We start from the raw sequence: 16,530 nt of genomic DNA on the forward strand, positions 1-16,530 counted from the left end.
TAATGATAAACAAATCAATCAGTCCGTGATCGCGGTTTTCCACTTCCTGAATTTGGTGAATTGAAACATATTTCATGCTCTGGCTACGTCATAAACAAAATAGGCCAGAAACCTGATTGGTGACTGAAAATCTTTACTCATAAATCTTTCAGTGAAAGTTGAGAATACTGTTCAATTCTTTCGCTTCACGAGAATTAGAGACCTTACAGAACAGTCAGCTTTAAAGCTGATACATGAAGTCAAAACAAGGTGGAATTCTTGTGACTACTTCTTGAGGATCGAGAAAACCGGAGTTCCCGTTTAGAACGACCTTACATTTTATCGGGCGATGATCTTAATGCGTTTATTGCAGTCAGAAATATTTTGAAACCTTTATGGAACGTGACACACGAGGTGAGCACGCTAAGCACGTGACTTTGGGTGAATGTATCCCGATAAAAACAAAACTCAAAACGGATTCGTTAATTTATTTTGCCGCATAAGATGGTGGCCACATTACTGGAAAATATGGCAATGTCAAGAAATTTGAAAACTGGAAAAGTTAGGGAAAAGTTTGGTAATTTTTACATTATTTTAGCAGAAAAACTGAGAAAAATCGGAATGAAGATTCGATCCTTCGCTAAATCTTTGCTACCCTAAAATTCACTGGTTTCATTTGATGCTGAAATCATCTGCAATCAAGAAAGGGAGGGTCTTACAATTCAAACCAAAAAAAAAAATAGGTCATCTTCGGGTGGGAGGGCATAGATAAATCTAGTCCGTATCTAAAATACCTTATAAATTGTAGCTGATATTAAATTGAATTTAGAATAATAATTATTCTGGGTAACACAGAATAGGAAAAATTTATGAGAGTATGGACGTTCAATGTGAATTATGTCTAGACGTAATTTCGAAAACATACACAGAATCTATTTGACAGATACGCTGATCGGTGTTTCGAATTATTAATGATCATGTTTTCAACAAGAGCTAATATTATAGCTTTCTATACGAAGAAAACGCACGTATCTGATGAAAAATGAAACTAAAGTCTCATCGTTGGAGTCTCGAAGATTTCACGAGTTGGGAGATTATGCATCTCGAATACCAAGATGCACACAATCTTTTGATAACACGTCTACTATGCGTCTACAGATAATAAAACGCACTGTTCCTCACCCTCGAGTGATACAGACCCAAGTGGATGTAGGATGGTACGTCGAAAAGATTAAAGTCCTTCCCGGACCCAACGTAAACAAAAAGCTCGTTCCAGGTTTATTAGATTGTTTGTTCATTACCATATCTTGAATTGGTGCGAGATGAAAAGCGGAAGACAGCACATTTTGTCAATCGTTATTGCCGCGACTGGAGATTAAGACGTACTTATTGAATATTTAACTGTCCATTCGTGACCCGGGTATGTCTGATTGTGAGTTTTATGATGATTTAAGCTGAAAATTGTCAAACATTCGATGATTACGGGGAGAGTAACGATTTTTTGAATCACGAGTAGGAGGCACAAAATTTCCGGAGAGTGATTAGAGCGAGATTCTCGGGTCCGTCCGTCCATCGCTCACAGCAATCTCCACTACACATATTATACTTGACAGGGTTCTCGACCTTGTCGATATAATTTTTCCAAAATCTCTCAGCGGAACAAGAATAATTTAAAAAAATTCGACGCATCGACTTTGTCGTTTGGCTAATTAGTCTTACTTACTTGTTAATGCCAAACATCTCAAAACTTTCTTAGTAATACCTTAATTTCGAGCCAAATAACGCTTCATTTCGAATGCTCGAGTCCTCAGTGAAATTACGCTGAATCGCCTCATACTTGTTACTTCCTGAATAATTTCATGCAAGCTACACACTGCTTGATTGCTTACTTTGATGCATGTAGGTGACATTTGCTACGTCTGATCTTTCAGGAAACGTATTCACCCTGTTTACTTGCATTATTCGATCATTTCAATGACGCGTTCTTTAACCGCAGTTCATATCAATCAAACATTTTGATGCCATAACAAATCATTTTTTTGGGTGTTCACGGATGGGTTTATGCGGTAATAATTAACCACATATGTATTCGAGGAGCCATATATCTGTACAACAACCATAATTATATGAAATAAATTGGGATAAATGTGGAAAATACGTCCTAATTTGAAGTTGAATTACGATTAAGCAACAAATGCGATCATGTTTGTTTAATTATGCGCTATCAATAATCTTGTACATTATATGTACAGGGCAACCGTTATCGCATCACTGTCGCAGAGACAATCTTTTATGCATGTCCTTTGAAAACAAAATGAGTGATGATGATAATCAACGCTGTAGCCGGTGATAACTGCGATGCCAAAAAACTTTGATCAATACAAAAAAAAAAAATCGCGCACGCGCGTAATTGTCCAATTTCTACAGAAACTCTCTATATAAAAAAATAATCACGCTCGTGTACTCCAGAATAACTTTAATTCTTGGCTCGAGGCAAGGTGGAAGTAAGAGACCCGTATTCTATATACCTTTGACAGAATATCAAACCAGACTGCATCATGCGAGCAATTGTAATGGCAGAAGTACCGACGATAAAATTACCGAATAGCGTAGTGATGTCGGTTATTGGAATAAGAACTTATAAGGTAAATTTGAATTTTTTCTAAATAACATAACAAGCACGACGGCATGATAACGCACACTATCGGCGCTTTAATGGTTTTTATTATTATTTTATGAATAATTGAATAAATAATTACTCAATCGCACTTGAAATTGATTACTGCATGGTTAAAAAATTAAAACTCATCTCTGTTTAAAATGACTTCAAATTTGAAAAACTGCTCGGTATTGTTAACGTCCGTTTACCAACTTATCAATCGAATAATGGTGGCAAATTGAAATACCTACCAGCTACGCCATTCCAGAATGATATATGAATCCAAATAAAAAAGTGTTTGCCTATTATTCAACACAATCGAGAATCAAGATGAACTTCTCATTAAGTGGAAACTGCATATCCGGTGTTAAAATCATAAGAGATATAGTTATTTTCGAGAAAAAAAAAAAAAAAACACCCGGTTTAATTCTGATCAATCCATTCAAACTGACAGTTGATGATATTATGAATATTGATGTTGCTGACGAGGAAAGCATTTGTGAATTATTGAATAATAATCTGGATTCACCAGCAGAGGTCAAGACGACAGTGAAAGAATTGTTTGATAAAGAGAGACGAATCGGAGCGGATCGCATAATTCAATCCGATGATTACGACTATGTCGATACTCGAGGGCCATGGAAAACGACTACGAAGTAGGTTCAGCAAAAAATATTTTAATAATTTCAACGAAAAACAGTTGAAAAGATTGAGGAAAGCATAAAAAATCGTACCTGTTACCAATCAAGTCAAATGCCAGTCGTCCTCGACTCAAAATTTGAAATTAATAGTATGGCGAAAAAATACAAGACCGCTGCACAAATCATATTACAGCACCAGGTACGTATGCATGGCATTTTTACATGATCGGTGGAAGATCATATTAGATACCGCGAATTGAAATTGGCCTGTTATTCCGATTGGTAATAATATGTAAAATCGACATCAATTTATTGTACGTTTCAGGTACATCGTGGCCATGTTATCTGCCATAAGTCTCTTACAAAATCACTCACGGAAGAAAGCTTAGATATTTTCGATTTTGAACTCACCAATGAAGACATTGAACTCATCGAATTCTTGGCTTGAATCCGCAGATTCTGCCGGTTGTTAGCATAAGATTGCGGCTCTGTGCCGCGTTACCTGTTTGTAAAATAAAACGAACTTATCTTAAGTATTGCAAAACGATAATGCAACTTTTCAAGTGCATCAAACGCCCATAGTAACCGTTCGAAAAGCATGATCGCTGACAAGGAAACAACACGTGCCTGACCCGTAACTATACATCACAATTTCTTCAATATATCCACCTGAGTGTCATTTATTTACCAAACTAATTCAACTGTTATCACATCAATGGTTGTACGGCTGTAATTAGCACAGTACAAAAGGTACCTATCATAATTTCGCATTACATCATTTGCATGGTAACTACGGACCAAATGCAGGTGAATAAAAATATGTAACTAGATGAGAAATAATGAAAAGATGTCTTTAATTTTGAATCAGTTTCATGCAAAGATACCATTGCTATGTGCGGAGAACATATTCAAATGATATTCGAAAAGAGACCCGAAAAGAGACCTCGTCGTAAGGTTTCGTGAGTTATGGCCCATAATCAGAGAACATGGGAATAATCCCGGGACGAGATGATAAGCAGCGCTATCAGCTTCGGGAACATCGCGATTAGTACTCGACTAGGAATTTGAAAGGATTATTTATCAGACGCATGCGTGGATGATAACCACGTGGTTATAGAGCACATGTATATATAATAGAGTTTACTAGGCGTTCGATAGAGTGGCTTTGATCTCTTGCTTTTAAGGCGAAGTAGAAGTAGAAGGCGAATAAACTTGTTGTCGTGTAGTATTTTGCTGACTATTTTACATTTTATTAGCCCATTTTTCATATTTTGCGCAGGGCGTAACGAATCAAGTATCGTTGAATTGTTAATTGCGTAATGGCGAAGATACCGGCAGTGAAGTTCTACAATGGCGCAGAGGTCCCGATCCTCGGACTCGGAACGTGGAGGGTAAATTTGAATTTTTAAAATCACATACTGGGCTCTACGCGCACTGCTGGGTAATATTTGAAATGGTTTCATTTCGAATAGGTATTTGAAATGTAAAATGGCATTTTTCGTCTACTATTTTATCTAGGATTTCGAAATAGCGTTTTCATTTTACATTTCAAATAAGAGAAACTAGGCATTTAGCCATTTATCGAATGGTTCGATGGTTTTTCAGTTGGCTAAGATAATTATTCGCGGTTTTGCAATAATTCAACTCCCGTCTATTTCAAACGTCGAGCTCTCGAATATCGAATTTGTGTTCTCGTTTGGTCATTTTGTCGCACTGATATATTGTCTCGCTGAGTCGCTGGTTGCGTTCAAGTGTACGCAATTCAAATATACTATCCCGCCAACTTTAGATTATTCTAGATGTACAAAAAAAAACTTGACAAGAAATGAGTTAGATGATTTGTAAAATATAAATAATTTCAGTTTACCGATCATTTTGCATTTAGGATCTAGTTTACGTACCAATTCTCCACCTCCTATTTTAAATAGGTTCGAAATGACCAATCCGATTAGCCCATTTCAAATGGTATCTCTAAAAGCATTTTCCATTTGTTATTATAAATAAATCTATGAGAGAATTTTACCCAGCGGTGCATAAAAGTATAACAAATACGATGGTTTGATAAAACGTACTCGTGTTTCTATTAGATACGCCACATGATCCTTCTTAATTTTACAATAAAGTTGTATCCATTTTTTCATCCTGAAATCTATAGGTGGCCAACACAAAATTCATTCATTACTGTGGGAAGATTTGAAATTTTCTATTCTTCCAAAAAACCAAGCAACATTTTCTAACAAACATAATCTCTTGTAAATATGACTCAGATGCTTATCATAAATTATGAGGGAAATAAATAATGTAACCACCGATCACTGTGAGTGTTCGGAGGTACGAGATTGCTAGATAGGTATCAGTTTAACTCCTCATTTCACAATCACATCGAGGATCGTTGTAAAAAGTCAAAGTGATAAAAAATTATCTTGCACATAAAATGTAAACCCATTTTGCAATTTTTTTTACGTTATTCGCATAAATGGAATCGTATGAATCGAGAAAGAAGATTGACGCATAATTTCCTAACGTTGTGGATCTTCTTTTTCATACAAAAGTCCGCGCCTGGTGAAGTAACTCAGGCCGTAAAAGATGCGATCGACATAGGCTACCGTCATATCGATGGGGCTCATTTTTACGGAAACGAAAAAGAAATCGGCGAAGCTATTCGAAGTAAAATTGAGGAAGGTGTCATCAAAAGAGAGGATATTTTCTACACCGGCAAACTTTGGAATACTTTTCATAGGCCAGGAGCTGTCGAACCTGCGCTAAGGACGACTTTGGATGATCTTGGTTTTGACTACGTCGACCTCTACTTGATACATTGGCCGTTTGCTTACAAAGGTTATTTCTATTTCGAACGAACGTTAAAAATAGCGATCGATGATCTGAATCGATGTGATATAAAAAGGTGAAACTTTTTAGAGGGAGCCGACCCCAACCCTAAGGATGCGAATGGTAAACTCGTGTTTGCGGATTATGACTACGTTGATACTTGGAAGGCTATGGAAGATATTCACGAAAAGGGATTGGCAAAAAATATCGGGGTCAGCAATTTCAACAAAGAACAGCTGGAAAGATTGTTGAAAACTGCCAAAATCAAGCCGGTCACTAATCAAGTCGAATGTCAACCTTATTTAGCTCAATTCGAGCTTTCCGGATACTGCAAATCAAAGGGTATCGTTCTCACGGCTTACCGACCGATCGGAGGCTTGGGAAAGCCTTGGGAACCAAAACTCAGGGAGGATCCTGAAATCGCGCGCATTGCAAAAAAATACAACAAGACCATTAGTCAAATCCTGCTACGCTACCAGGTAATTGGATGAAAAATTTTCTATTTTATTGTTCGCTACACGTTTGTTTTGATTCAGGTTGATCGCAGCCACGTCGTGATCCCAAAGTCCGTGAACAAATCTCGTATCAAAGAGAACTTCGAAATTTTCGACTTTGAACTATCTGAACAGGATGTTGATCTCATAAACTCTTTGAACCGTGATCTCAGACTCTGCCCAATGTTGGAGTAAGTATACGACGACTGGTTTAACTGTTTTAAATTTTTTTGGTAATATATAAATCGTAACGTTGATTCGGCGGTGCTTAATTACATCCATTACTCTCGCTTCTATCATCCCATTATTCATTTCGGAATATCTAAATTGTCTATACTAGTTTGACACTAATCCACCGGTTATGGATTATCAATGTCTGAACATGCTCTATGATTGAGCCGTTGGTTGTAAAGTTTCAAAACTTCGTGGAAATTCGTAATAAGTTCATTGATCCAGATGTTGACCATATAATATCAAACCATTTATCTTCAAGTGTAATGCGAGTTGTTTATTAAAATGACTCGTAATTACATTTGTTGACCTCTTAACTCTCACGATATTGAACCCGAAAATTTCTTTTCACAGATGCGTTGATAGCCCGCATTTTCCCTTCGAGAAGTAACATCGTGATGTACATGAAGAACAAGCAAATAGCCGGTATGATTGGACAAAATGTTGAGCTTCAACTCTTCGATGGCGTATACACAATTTATGCAAAAATTTTAAAGTTGAAAGATATACCTACGGTCAAAAAATTTGCTTGTTTCAGACAGTCTATATTAGTTACATTTGGTCTACCTGGCAAAGTCTTTGCTCGATTAAATTGTATTTTTTTAATCATTCCAATGACGCGTTCGTTGACCGTAGTTCATATCAATCAAACATTTTGCTGTCACAACATATATCATTATTTTGGGTGTTCGCCGATATGTTTATGCGGTAATAATTAATCACATATGTGAGGAGCCATATATCTGTACAACAAACATAATTATACGAAATAAATTGGGATAAATGTGAAGAATATGTCCTAATTTGAAGTTAAATTACGATTAAGCAACAAATGCGATCATGTTTGTTTAATTATGCGCTATCAATAATCTTGTACATTATACGTACAGGGCAACCGTTATCGTATCACTGTCGCAGAGACAATCTTTTATGCATGTCCTTTGGAAACAAAATAAGTGATGATGATAATCAACGCTGTAGCCGGTGATAACTCTGATGCCAAAAAACTTTGATCAATACAAAAAAAATCGCGCACGCGCGTAATTGTCCGATTTCTACAGAAACTCTCTATATAAAAAGATTAATCACGCTCGTATACTCCAGAATCACTTTAATCTTCGGCTCGAGGCAAGGTGGAAGTAAGGGACTCGCATTCGATGTCAAGGATCGTTTGATTCGCCGTTTGTCTTTTCGTATCGCATTCTATATATCTTCGACAGAATATCAAACCAGACTGCATCATGCCGGCGATTGTAATTGCGGAAGTACCGACGGTAAAATTACCGAATGGCGCAGAGATGCCGGTTATTGGACTAGGAACTTATAAGGTAAATTTGAATTTTTTCTAAATAACATAACAAGCACGACAGCATGATAACGCACACTATCGGCGCTTTAATGGTTTTTATTATCATTCTGTGAACAATCAAACAAACAATTACTCAATCGCACTTGAAATTGATTACTGTATTGTGAAAAAATTAAAACTCATCCCTATTCTTCTACAATGGGATCTGCGGCATCAGGAGTTGAATAAGTGAAAATGCTTTTCGAAAAAAGTAAAATATTAAAAGTGGCGAATTTTTCAAACCTTTGGCTTTTTCCAAAATACTCAGAAATAGTATAGGATATGGCTTTGAATAATTGTTCTATATTTTTGTTTGTAAGGTGCGTTGAAAAATGAACCATTTGAAAAAAGACGTCTAATTCGCTAAATTTCTCTAAAAGCTATGGCCATTCAAAGAAGGCATTTTTCCAAAATTTTCCAGTCAGGTAATGTAACGTATGAAAATCTCATTGTCAGCCAAATCAAAATGTATCGGGTTGAAAAGTGGTTAATTTAATGTGGAATGCCGCAGATTCATTTTGAATAATTATTTTCACGCTTCCGTATATAGCGCGGACCCCATACGTTATATTTTTTAAGCGAAATTCCATCTTCGTTTGAAAATATAAGGAAATTGTCGAGATGGAACGTATACGAGGATAAAAAGTAATTCTTAATTATTAGGCTAAGTTTGTTGCTAAAAATTAATAAATATTTTACTCTATACGACACCGTAAAATACAGTATCGGTTGATCTATGGAATTTTTTCCGCCATCGTACTATCGGATGATCTGTGGAATTTTTTCTGTGCGATGGAAGATTTTAACTTTTAATCAGAGCCTTTTGACCAAACCAAACATAATTTCGAACAAACAAATTTCTTTTGCGATATCGGCTGTTATCGCGAATCATGAGGAACACGAATATTTCCCTGATCATTTTTATGCAAAACCGACTACAGAGACGCGATCGTTAGACATTTCATTATACATGATTAAACCCTATGCTATTCCATCTAACGTAGAAATCCTCAAGGTCCAATTTCATGAAGAATTATCTTACATATGACAGAGAACCGATTGTTTGTCATTTTATCAGCTGTTTGAGTAAACGAAATTATGTCATTCCGAAAAAAGACAACTTCTGATAATTCGTTAGCATTGCAAATCTTTGATTTTAATGACAGTCCGCGCCTGGGGAAGTAACTCAAGCTGTGAAAGATGCGATCGACATAGGCTACCGTCATATCGATGGGGCACATTTCTATGGGAACGAAAAGGAAGTCGGCGAAGCTATTCGAGCTAAAATTGCGGAAGGTGTCATCAAACGAGAAGATATTTTCTACACCGGCAAACTTTGGAATACTTTTCATAGGCCGGGAGCTGTCGAACCTGCGCTAAGGACAACTTTAGCTGACCTGGGTCTTGACTATGTCGACCTTTACTTGATGCATTGGCCGGTTGCTTACGAAGGTTACTCAATTTTCGAATTAATAATACGAACAATTCACATCGAAGCAAAATCAATCGTTGATTGAAATTCAAGCAATACAAAAAAGTTGAATTTTTCAGAGGGCGGCGATCTGACTCCTAAGGATGCCAATGGCAAAATCGTGTTCGCGGATCATGACTACGTTGATACTTGGAAAGCCTTGGAGGAAGTTTGCGAAAAGGGATTGGCAAAAAATATTGGAGTCAGCAATTTCAACAAAGAACAGCTGGAAAGATTGTTAAAAACCGCTAGAATTCAACCAGTCACGAATCAAGTCGAATGTCAACCCCTCTTAGCCCAAGTTGAGCTCTCTGAATTTTGTAAATCAAGGGGTATCGTGATTACGGCATATCGACCAATTGGAGGATTAGGAAAGCCTGGGGAGCCAAAACTCAGGGAGGATCCCAAACTCGCGAGTATTGCAAAAAAATACAACAAGACCATCAGTCAAATTCTACTGCGCTACCAGGTAATTATAACGCGATGAATGAAAAAATGTTATATCCATTGTTTGCTTCACGTTCATTTCGTTTCAGGTTGATCGCGGACACGTCGCTATCCCGAAATCAGTGAACAAATCTCGCATCAAAGAGAACTTCGAAATTTTCGACTTTGAACTCTCTAAAGAAGATGTTAAGCTCATTACCTCGATGGATCGTCATCTCAGACTATGCCAAATACCGGAGTGAGTATATGACGTTTGACTTAAAATTCATGGATCATGTAATAGATGGTAATAGTAATGGTAATTCGGCAGCTTCTAAGTACGCAAACATTACTCGGGTTCTATCACCCCTGTACGAATAATGAAGAAATGTTTGAATTGCTTTGCGTTACAGGTTATCAATATCTGAACTCGCGCTATCTACAATCAAGCGATTGCAGCTAGTAAAAATTACACAACACTTGAAACCCGTTATTATACCTTTATCACATTATCACAATATATTTCATTATCATCAAACACAACCATTCGTCTTATAAAACGCAATACGAGTTATTGTTGTACTTTTACTACCTACGGCTTATTAGTGTTCGTAATAATTATTCAACTTACATGACTCTGACTTTGATATTTTTTAGCTGGATCGATAGCCCGTATTACCCTTTCGAGAAATAGATGAGGAACAACTGAATTTTACACGATTGTACAATTCTGAGCTGGGGCTATCCGATGGTGTGTGAACAATTTCTGTGAAAATGTATTCTCACTTCCAACATAATAAATCACGTCGAAATATAAGCAATTATACATAAGCTACAAAATAGAATTGTTTATTCACCTGTGTATTCCTTACTCCTTTGAAAACATATCAATAATTACGAAGCTCGAGTACGTGATTTACAAATAACAATTTCGAACTTCTGTGTTACGTTATCGGAAGAGTCCCTTTTTTTACACTCATTGATTGACACAAGACGTCAATATCTTTATCGGAGATATTCTACAAGAATCTGAAGATGTGTGAAGCGATTACAGACCGGCTTGTACGATGATTTCTGGTATTTTCCACTGTCAGCGGCGTGATTTAATCATCACCGGGTAAACATTTCTAGTCTGCTATTGATCGGAATCATCGCTCTCGTTGCAGCCACAAGTACAACAGGCACAAAAATCATCGTCGCTATCCTCCTCTAGCCAACATCCGGTCGCTCCACCACATGGAGGCTTTGGAAGTCCTTTGGGTCGATAATTTTCGTCAGCACTGCAGTTACAAGGTACGCTAGATTCTCCACGTGCACATTTTCCCTTGCACGAACACCGACAGCCACCCGATTGCGGTGAGGAAACACACTCCTTGCAGGGAGTTTGAGATCGGCACGTGTGGCAAGGAGAACCAATGTCACAAGGCGCTGGGGGACAGCAAGAATCTGGTTGGCGAGAAGATCGACGAGATTTACAGCAATAAGCGTAGGGGCAGGGTAAATCCTGTTTTCGAAATTCTGGGGACTCGAGACATTCCGGGGGCTTGCAAAGCACATTGTTGGTACAGCGTGTCGATGAAGCTTGGGTATTCGATAGTAGCTTGCAACTCGGAGGTGATGGGCAGCAAACCGGCTTGCAAGATGGGGGAGGCGGGCATGAAGGTGGCTTACAACACGATGGAAGAGTACCACCTGATGTATCACGTAGGGGAGAAGGACATGGTGGCGGTGTACATGGAGTCGCTGGGCAAGGTGGAAGTGGACAATGCGTTCCACTCGATTCCGTATTACAACAAGATCTGGTTTTGGAATTATCCGAACGGCAAGGCGGCTTTTCGTAGCATGGAACCGAAGCGGGAGTAGGGCAAACGCATCTTTTTAATTTTCCCTGGAGATGGAATATGTGTTAATCGATTAACGGAGTAGTATAATTGTCATTCGATTTGTTGTACATTAATATCATCAGTAAACGATGGTGAGCTTGGGGATGTTTCTGTAGATTTTCCAGGGGTTGTGGGAAAACCAGGAGCAGTCGAACTACTTGGAAGCATCCACTCTGGTAGCCATGAACCTCGTGACCCGTGTTTGGAACTTTGTTTGTCATCTTGTTTACGTTTATAAACATGTTTTGAATCTTTCGGCTCGCCATCCACTCCGAGAAATGCTTCCATTCTAGTCTGGAAAAATACCACCATGTGGAGATATCACAAATATCAAAGATAAGATTTTGATCATTGATTGCTTACAATTTCTTTTTCCTTTTGCATAAGCTTCTTCTTGAGCTGGTGCATGTTGTACTTATGGGTTTGAAGAGCGCAATTCATTTTTTTCTCCGTTGCCTCTAACTCCTGAATTCTTTTTACCATTTTTTTCCCACCACTATCTTTCTGGAATTCTCTAGATGTTAAGAGTTGTTCCATTTGCTGTCGGAATTTGACCTCTTTCTCTTCAAGTTCTCGAATACACGACTTTAGATTAACTTCTTCATGACCAAGTTGCCGGATTTTCGCAAGACATACGAGATCTTCGGAATGAATGGAGTGGAGGCTTGGAACCTTCGTTTTCTCTACTTGCTTCTCCAAGTCAGTAATCCGTTCCGTGAGCTCGTTGTTTGCTGACTCCAAAGAATCAAGTTCCATTCCTCGTTCTTCCAATTCTATTTCGGTGTCTATTATTTTACCCTACAAGTTGCAGTAAAATTACCACGGCAAATATTTATTGAACTAATTAAGTCAAACCAGATTGCTCGTACGTGTAATTCCTCAGTTTCTCTGTTCAACACGTGCACCTTATTTTTTAAATTCTCTAGAAGCTTGTCTGTAGGATCTGGCGTAGGTGAAAATGTTGCCATTATTTCTTTAACTTTGCACAACGGCGCATCGGTGCACTTTTTCCCCGATACCCACATATTATATGCCATTAATGCCGGAATTGATCTTTCCATGCTGGTAATTTTATTCTTGAGGAACTGCTGACGCTGTACCATGTTACAACGGCGTTCTTCAAACTTTGAAACGGCATTTTCGAAATGTTTTGACGCCGGCCCTCTGTTCATTCTTACATCAGAGGTACAGCCTGGTCGACGGTTGTTTGATAGAAACTTAGATTATGTATATTTAGATAATTTTCATTATAATATAGTAACTATAATGACTTGCCATGAGACTGCAAAGCTGCCATTTTCGTTTCCTAAGATCTACTTTTTGATATTGGAATTTTGGTTGCTTTGTGTATCCTGAATTATTTTTTTTTTATTGAAATTTTCATGCTCTGCATGTTTGTGCCAAATGCTTCGAACTGAATCAATTGATTGACATTGAAGCTGATATAGTTAAGATTTCAAAGCCTCCTGCGACCCGGAATTTTAAGCTAAGATAAAAGTCTTTTTATCCCAAGCCTTCTGTGGCCTTTGAATTTCATAAAAAAATGCTTTTGATGAACACCTATTCCCTGCATGCCATCCACCAATTGTCATTCATAATAGATGGCAATAGGTTCTCCGAAAGAAGCATGTCTTTTGACTTTTATGTAATGTATGCAAAATAATGTAACGCTACCAAAAGAATTTTCAGTGATGTTCTAAAATATTATGTTCAAGTCGACTCAAAAAGTATGAAATGGAAATACAGTTGTGATAGTGAAAAAACTGAGCAAGTACTGTAATCTGGAGAAGATCAACGCGGATAATGGATTTATGTGCCAAATCAATTGCGGAAAATACCCTGAGTACCTATTCATATTGCTAGTCACGATAAAAATGTTTACCAGACCAGGCTAAGTTATAATTTTCTGTACCCTCAATTATTTCATTGGTAGAGGTGAATGCTTTGCTCGGAATTGAAAGTTTTATATTCAAAATAGCCAAGTAAATGAGGTGATGGTATCATCGCGAGATGGGGGAGGAGATGAGGACAAAATATCATTAATCACTGCAGCGAGTACTACACCTCAGGAAAGCCTTAAAAGCGCAGAAACAGGTATACCAGGCATTGACGTCCAACGAAAATTCGAACCTAAACCTCACCAGAAGGTGGTAGGAGGGAGGATCTTCAGCTATCGAAAGCGAAAACCTTCGGAACCGAACAGCCTCTTTGCTGCCCCACCTGGCGTCAACCCTCATCATATGTCTTCTTCGAGTAGCCGTCGAAATCCAGGTTCAAACCCAAGATTTCGTTTAAACTATTTTTATAACTGAAAATCGGATGGGATGCGATGTTCCCATCCTCAATAATCTGATCATGTACCGAATTGATCAATCGTAGGAGGTTCGCGACTAGTATTCATATGGCCGCAGAAGACCCGCACTCGAGGTCGATTGCTGTGCGTAATGGCACCTTTGATCCATGGGGCACTAGTTGGGCTGCTGTGTTTAGATGCTGTTCATCTTTGGCCTGGGGAATTCCTACCAACTTGTCTCCCATCTTCTTCGCCGTCGCCACAGCCTCCTGTGCAATGTAACATCATTGAACCTTTATGGTGTGATAATACCTGATTGCTTGCGATAAGATCATTTTTGATGTTAGCTCAAAAACACTGTATCAAAACTTCATATTCGCTGGCATTGTGAGGATTTCTATTGAACTTTTCTCGTAGCGATGTTATTGCAGGCGTATAGGAGTGTGAGAGTAATTACAACTGATAGTAAGGTCGCTGAAAAAAATTATTGGACATTGTATGATTCCACATGCTTTACATATCGTAATATGTACTCAATCTGTTGTGTCGGACTTTGAAAAATATATCTTGTTGATCTCATCCGACAAATGGTTATTCTTCAGTCAACGTGCTTATCATGGACATTGCGCGCATAGTTTGTAATTTCATATCCAATCACGTGATTATCACGCACGTGTATCATGGTGCGCGCGTCTCACGCCTAAAAGACTGGCAATAAAAATTATACCGGATCAAGATAAAAAGATGTCGAATTCACATTTGTTTATGAAATCGGGCTTCCCCCGTGCAGCGTTAAATAATGGTATTGGAAGATATGTGTGTCAGCTGCAGCGAATAACCATAAAATTTTGTAAACACCATGGAGATTCCCGTGGTGTCAGGTGAATAGATTAAACAATAATAATATCTTAACCTTATATTCTGTCCTGAGCACGAACTTGAAATTATCCCAAAGGTTTGTTTTACAGAGAATTCTTGGAGTACGATCTCGTGAATTTTGCGAAGGAGAACCCAGGCGTCGTTGTCTACGTAAAGCCTCGCAGGCATAAGACGCCTGTCCTATGCGCTGAGTATCGTAAGATTCGACTCAATTATATCATAAGGAATTTAGAAATTCCTGAATAAAATCCTTATATGACCCAAGAGAACAAAATGATTCCATTTATAATTTATTTCAGTAAATGGAGAGAAGCATTCTATATATTGCAAAAAATACACGGTAGAAGAGGTCAACAAATGGATAGGATTGCTGCGCTCACAGTCAGGTGATACTTCAGATTTCAGGCTTCGAAAGATGTGGCATACCGACCATCCATCCATTCAAGGGCCCTGGACACCATTTACATTTAGAGATCCTGCTCTTAATCTGGTTCAATTCCCTGATGTATGCATATGTTTATGTGGTTCTATATATGTGCAAAATATTTTAAATCTTACTGACGGAATACTAGCTTCCACTTTAATAACTAGTGTATGATATGGCTTATTTTCGCTATTTCTGCAGGCGGAGTTGAGCAAGGAGAAGTATGAACCAACTGCAACTGACAGGCTTCTGGAAATCTTCAAGAATCAACAAGCAGATGCATCTGTGAAAACAAATTCCACAGAATAATTACTTTTTATTGAAAAAGTACAGAATGTATATATTCCCATAAATAGATAACAAGATGAAGTTGTAGATCCTAGAGTCAAAATAAATTCGACATCGTTTTAACAGGTCGTCTGTTGTCAAATCACTCATTGTACCTGATAATATGCTAGTTTTCACCAAATTGCACTTGTCAAATATCTCATTTAAGGTACAGTGCACATAGCTCCACCAATCTGTCACGCTACCTACTAACGATTGGTACACCGAAATTTGAGATTCAACTGTTTTACTACTTTTCACTTAACGAACTTTGAGGTAGTTAATCACAATGTCTGACACAAATTCACAATCAGTCGAGAATCAGATAATGGAATTGGAAGCTGCACTTCTTCAATTGAAAGAGAAAATAGAGCAACGAATGAAACTCAGAAGTAAGATCACCTACTTTTCTTTGAAATTTAGTTCATCCAAGTGATTAAAACTTTTCGGTTCTAAAAAAGTACCCTTGTGCCATGTGGATACGAATCATGATAATTAGACGATGAAAGTCGTTTGTGTGATTTGCTTTATGAATGCCGATCTTGGATTTTGATTCAGATGCTTGTGTGGAAGCTAAACTTATATGGGCCGCCAGAGACCATTCCGTATGTCTGTCGATATTAGAAGCTATGGATGAATTCACGGC

General features: G+C 37.9%; 6 protein-coding genes across 8 annotated transcripts; 5 read left to right on the forward strand and 1 right to left on the reverse strand.

The window, feature by feature from the left end:
- The first annotated feature begins 483 nt into the window (after positions 1-483).
- LOC125499737 lies at positions 484-3,727 on the forward strand. Its single transcript, XM_048648994.1, has 4 exons — positions 484-556; positions 3,093-3,294; positions 3,388-3,478; positions 3,605-3,727. Exons 1-4 carry the CDS (start codon positions 484-486, stop codon positions 3,725-3,727), a joined length of 489 nt encoding a protein of 162 aa, XP_048504951.1.
- LOC105688981 (aldo-keto reductase family 1 member B1-like) lies at positions 2,490-7,623 on the forward strand. Of its 3 annotated transcripts, none has more exons than XM_048660263.1 (7): positions 2,490-2,624; positions 3,174-3,478; positions 3,605-4,670; positions 5,832-6,117; positions 6,199-6,587; positions 6,645-6,793; positions 7,188-7,623. In XM_048660263.1, the coding sequence occupies exons 3-7, from the start codon at positions 4,599-4,601 to the stop codon at positions 7,222-7,224; spliced, it is 933 nt and encodes a 310-aa protein (XP_048516220.1). In that variant the 5' UTR covers positions 2,490-2,624; positions 3,174-3,478; positions 3,605-4,598; the 3' UTR covers positions 7,225-7,623. The 3 variants fall into 3 exon arrangements, with proteins under 3 accessions (XP_048516220.1, XP_048516219.1, XP_048516221.1); XM_048660262.1 differs by having other exon boundaries at positions 2,500-2,624; positions 3,171-3,478; XM_048660264.1 differs by lacking the exon at positions 2,490-2,624 and having other exon boundaries at positions 3,157-3,478.
- Positions 7,624-7,929: 306 nt separating this feature from the next.
- Positions 7,930-10,913, forward strand: LOC105686105 (aldo-keto reductase family 1 member B1-like). Its single transcript, XM_012400715.3, has 5 exons — positions 7,930-8,161; positions 9,348-9,633; positions 9,733-10,121; positions 10,189-10,337; positions 10,736-10,913. Exons 1-5 carry the CDS (start codon positions 8,075-8,077, stop codon positions 10,770-10,772), a joined length of 948 nt encoding a protein of 315 aa, XP_012256138.2. The 5' UTR covers positions 7,930-8,074; the 3' UTR covers positions 10,773-10,913.
- On the reverse strand, positions 10,559-13,133 carry LOC105686103 (arp2/3 complex-activating protein rickA-like). Its single transcript, XM_048648995.1, has 4 exons — positions 12,831-13,133; positions 12,325-12,759; positions 12,031-12,255; positions 10,559-11,975 (listed from the first exon to the last, which is right to left on the reverse strand). The coding sequence occupies exons 1-4, from the start codon at positions 13,131-13,133 to the stop codon at positions 11,214-11,216; spliced, it is 1,725 nt and encodes a 574-aa protein (XP_048504952.1). The 3' UTR covers positions 10,559-11,213.
- Positions 13,134-13,147: 14 nt separating this feature from the next.
- Positions 13,148-14,833, forward strand: LOC105685949. The gene is made up of 2 exons (XM_048660265.1): positions 13,148-14,232; positions 14,341-14,833. Exons 1-2 carry the CDS (start codon positions 13,956-13,958, stop codon positions 14,568-14,570), a joined length of 507 nt encoding a protein of 168 aa, XP_048516222.1. The 5' UTR covers positions 13,148-13,955; the 3' UTR covers positions 14,571-14,833.
- A 146-nt stretch (positions 14,834-14,979) lies between these two features.
- On the forward strand, positions 14,980-15,973 carry LOC105685993 (39S ribosomal protein L43, mitochondrial). Its single transcript, XM_012400519.3, has 4 exons — positions 14,980-15,135; positions 15,223-15,329; positions 15,433-15,638; positions 15,759-15,973. The coding sequence occupies exons 1-4, from the start codon at positions 14,999-15,001 to the stop codon at positions 15,864-15,866; spliced, it is 558 nt and encodes a 185-aa protein (XP_012255942.1). The 5' UTR covers positions 14,980-14,998; the 3' UTR covers positions 15,867-15,973.
- The last annotated feature ends 557 nt before the right edge of the window (positions 15,974-16,530 follow it).

Source organism: Athalia rosae, chromosome 1 (assembly GCF_917208135.1).
Source record: "Athalia rosae chromosome 1, iyAthRosa1.1, whole genome shotgun sequence".
Lineage (NCBI taxonomy): Eukaryota > Metazoa > Arthropoda > Insecta > Hymenoptera > Athaliidae > Athalia > Athalia rosae.

Bases quoted from the DNA above. Each gene is read 5' to 3' on its own strand.
- LOC125499737 (XM_048648994.1), top strand. From the start codon at position 484: ATGGTGGCCACATTACTGGAAAATATGGCAATGTCAAGAAATTTGAAA. The intron at 557-3,092 runs GTAATTTTTACA...TCAAACTGACAG, and splicing joins AAAAGTTAGGGAAAAGTTTG to TTGATGATATTATGAATATT. The intron at 3,295-3,387 runs GTAGGTTCAGCA...TTACCAATCAAG, and splicing joins CCATGGAAAACGACTACGAA to TCAAATGCCAGTCGTCCTCG.
- LOC105688981 (XM_048660263.1), top strand. From the start codon at position 4,599: ATGGCGAAGATACCGGCAGTGAAGTTCTACAATGGCGCAGAGGTCCCG. The intron at 6,118-6,198 runs GTTATTTCTATT...GAAACTTTTTAG, and splicing joins TTGGCCGTTTGCTTACAAAG to AGGGAGCCGACCCCAACCCT. The intron at 6,794-7,187 runs GTAAGTATACGA...TTCTTTTCACAG, and splicing joins AGACTCTGCCCAATGTTGGA to ATGCGTTGATAGCCCGCATT.
- LOC105686105 (XM_012400715.3), top strand. From the start codon at position 8,075: ATGCCGGCGATTGTAATTGCGGAAGTACCGACGGTAAAATTACCGAAT. The intron at 8,162-9,347 runs GTAAATTTGAAT...TTTTAATGACAG, and splicing joins TTGGACTAGGAACTTATAAG to TCCGCGCCTGGGGAAGTAAC. The intron at 9,634-9,732 runs GTTACTCAATTT...TGAATTTTTCAG, and splicing joins TTGGCCGGTTGCTTACGAAG to AGGGCGGCGATCTGACTCCT.
- LOC105686103 (XM_048648995.1), bottom strand. From the start codon at position 13,133: ATGAACAGAGGGCCGGCGTCAAAACATTTCGAAAATGCCGTTTCAAAG. The intron at 12,256-12,324 runs GTAAGCAATCAA...GTATTTTTCCAG, and splicing joins TGCAAAAGGAAAAAGAAATT to ACTAGAATGGAAGCATTTCT. The intron at 11,976-12,030 runs GTACAACAAATC...TAACACATATTC, and splicing joins CGTTTACTGATGATATTAAT to CATCTCCAGGGAAAATTAAA.
- LOC105685949 (XM_048660265.1), top strand. From the start codon at position 13,956: ATGGTATCATCGCGAGATGGGGGAGGAGATGAGGACAAAATATCATTA. The intron at 14,233-14,340 runs GTTCAAACCCAA...GATCAATCGTAG, and splicing joins GAGTAGCCGTCGAAATCCAG to GAGGTTCGCGACTAGTATTC.
- LOC105685993 (XM_012400519.3), top strand. From the start codon at position 14,999: ATGTCGAATTCACATTTGTTTATGAAATCGGGCTTCCCCCGTGCAGCG. The intron at 15,136-15,222 runs GTGAATAGATTA...TTTGTTTTACAG, and splicing joins GGAGATTCCCGTGGTGTCAG to AGAATTCTTGGAGTACGATC. The intron at 15,639-15,758 runs GTATGCATATGT...CTATTTCTGCAG, and splicing joins ATCTGGTTCAATTCCCTGAT to GCGGAGTTGAGCAAGGAGAA.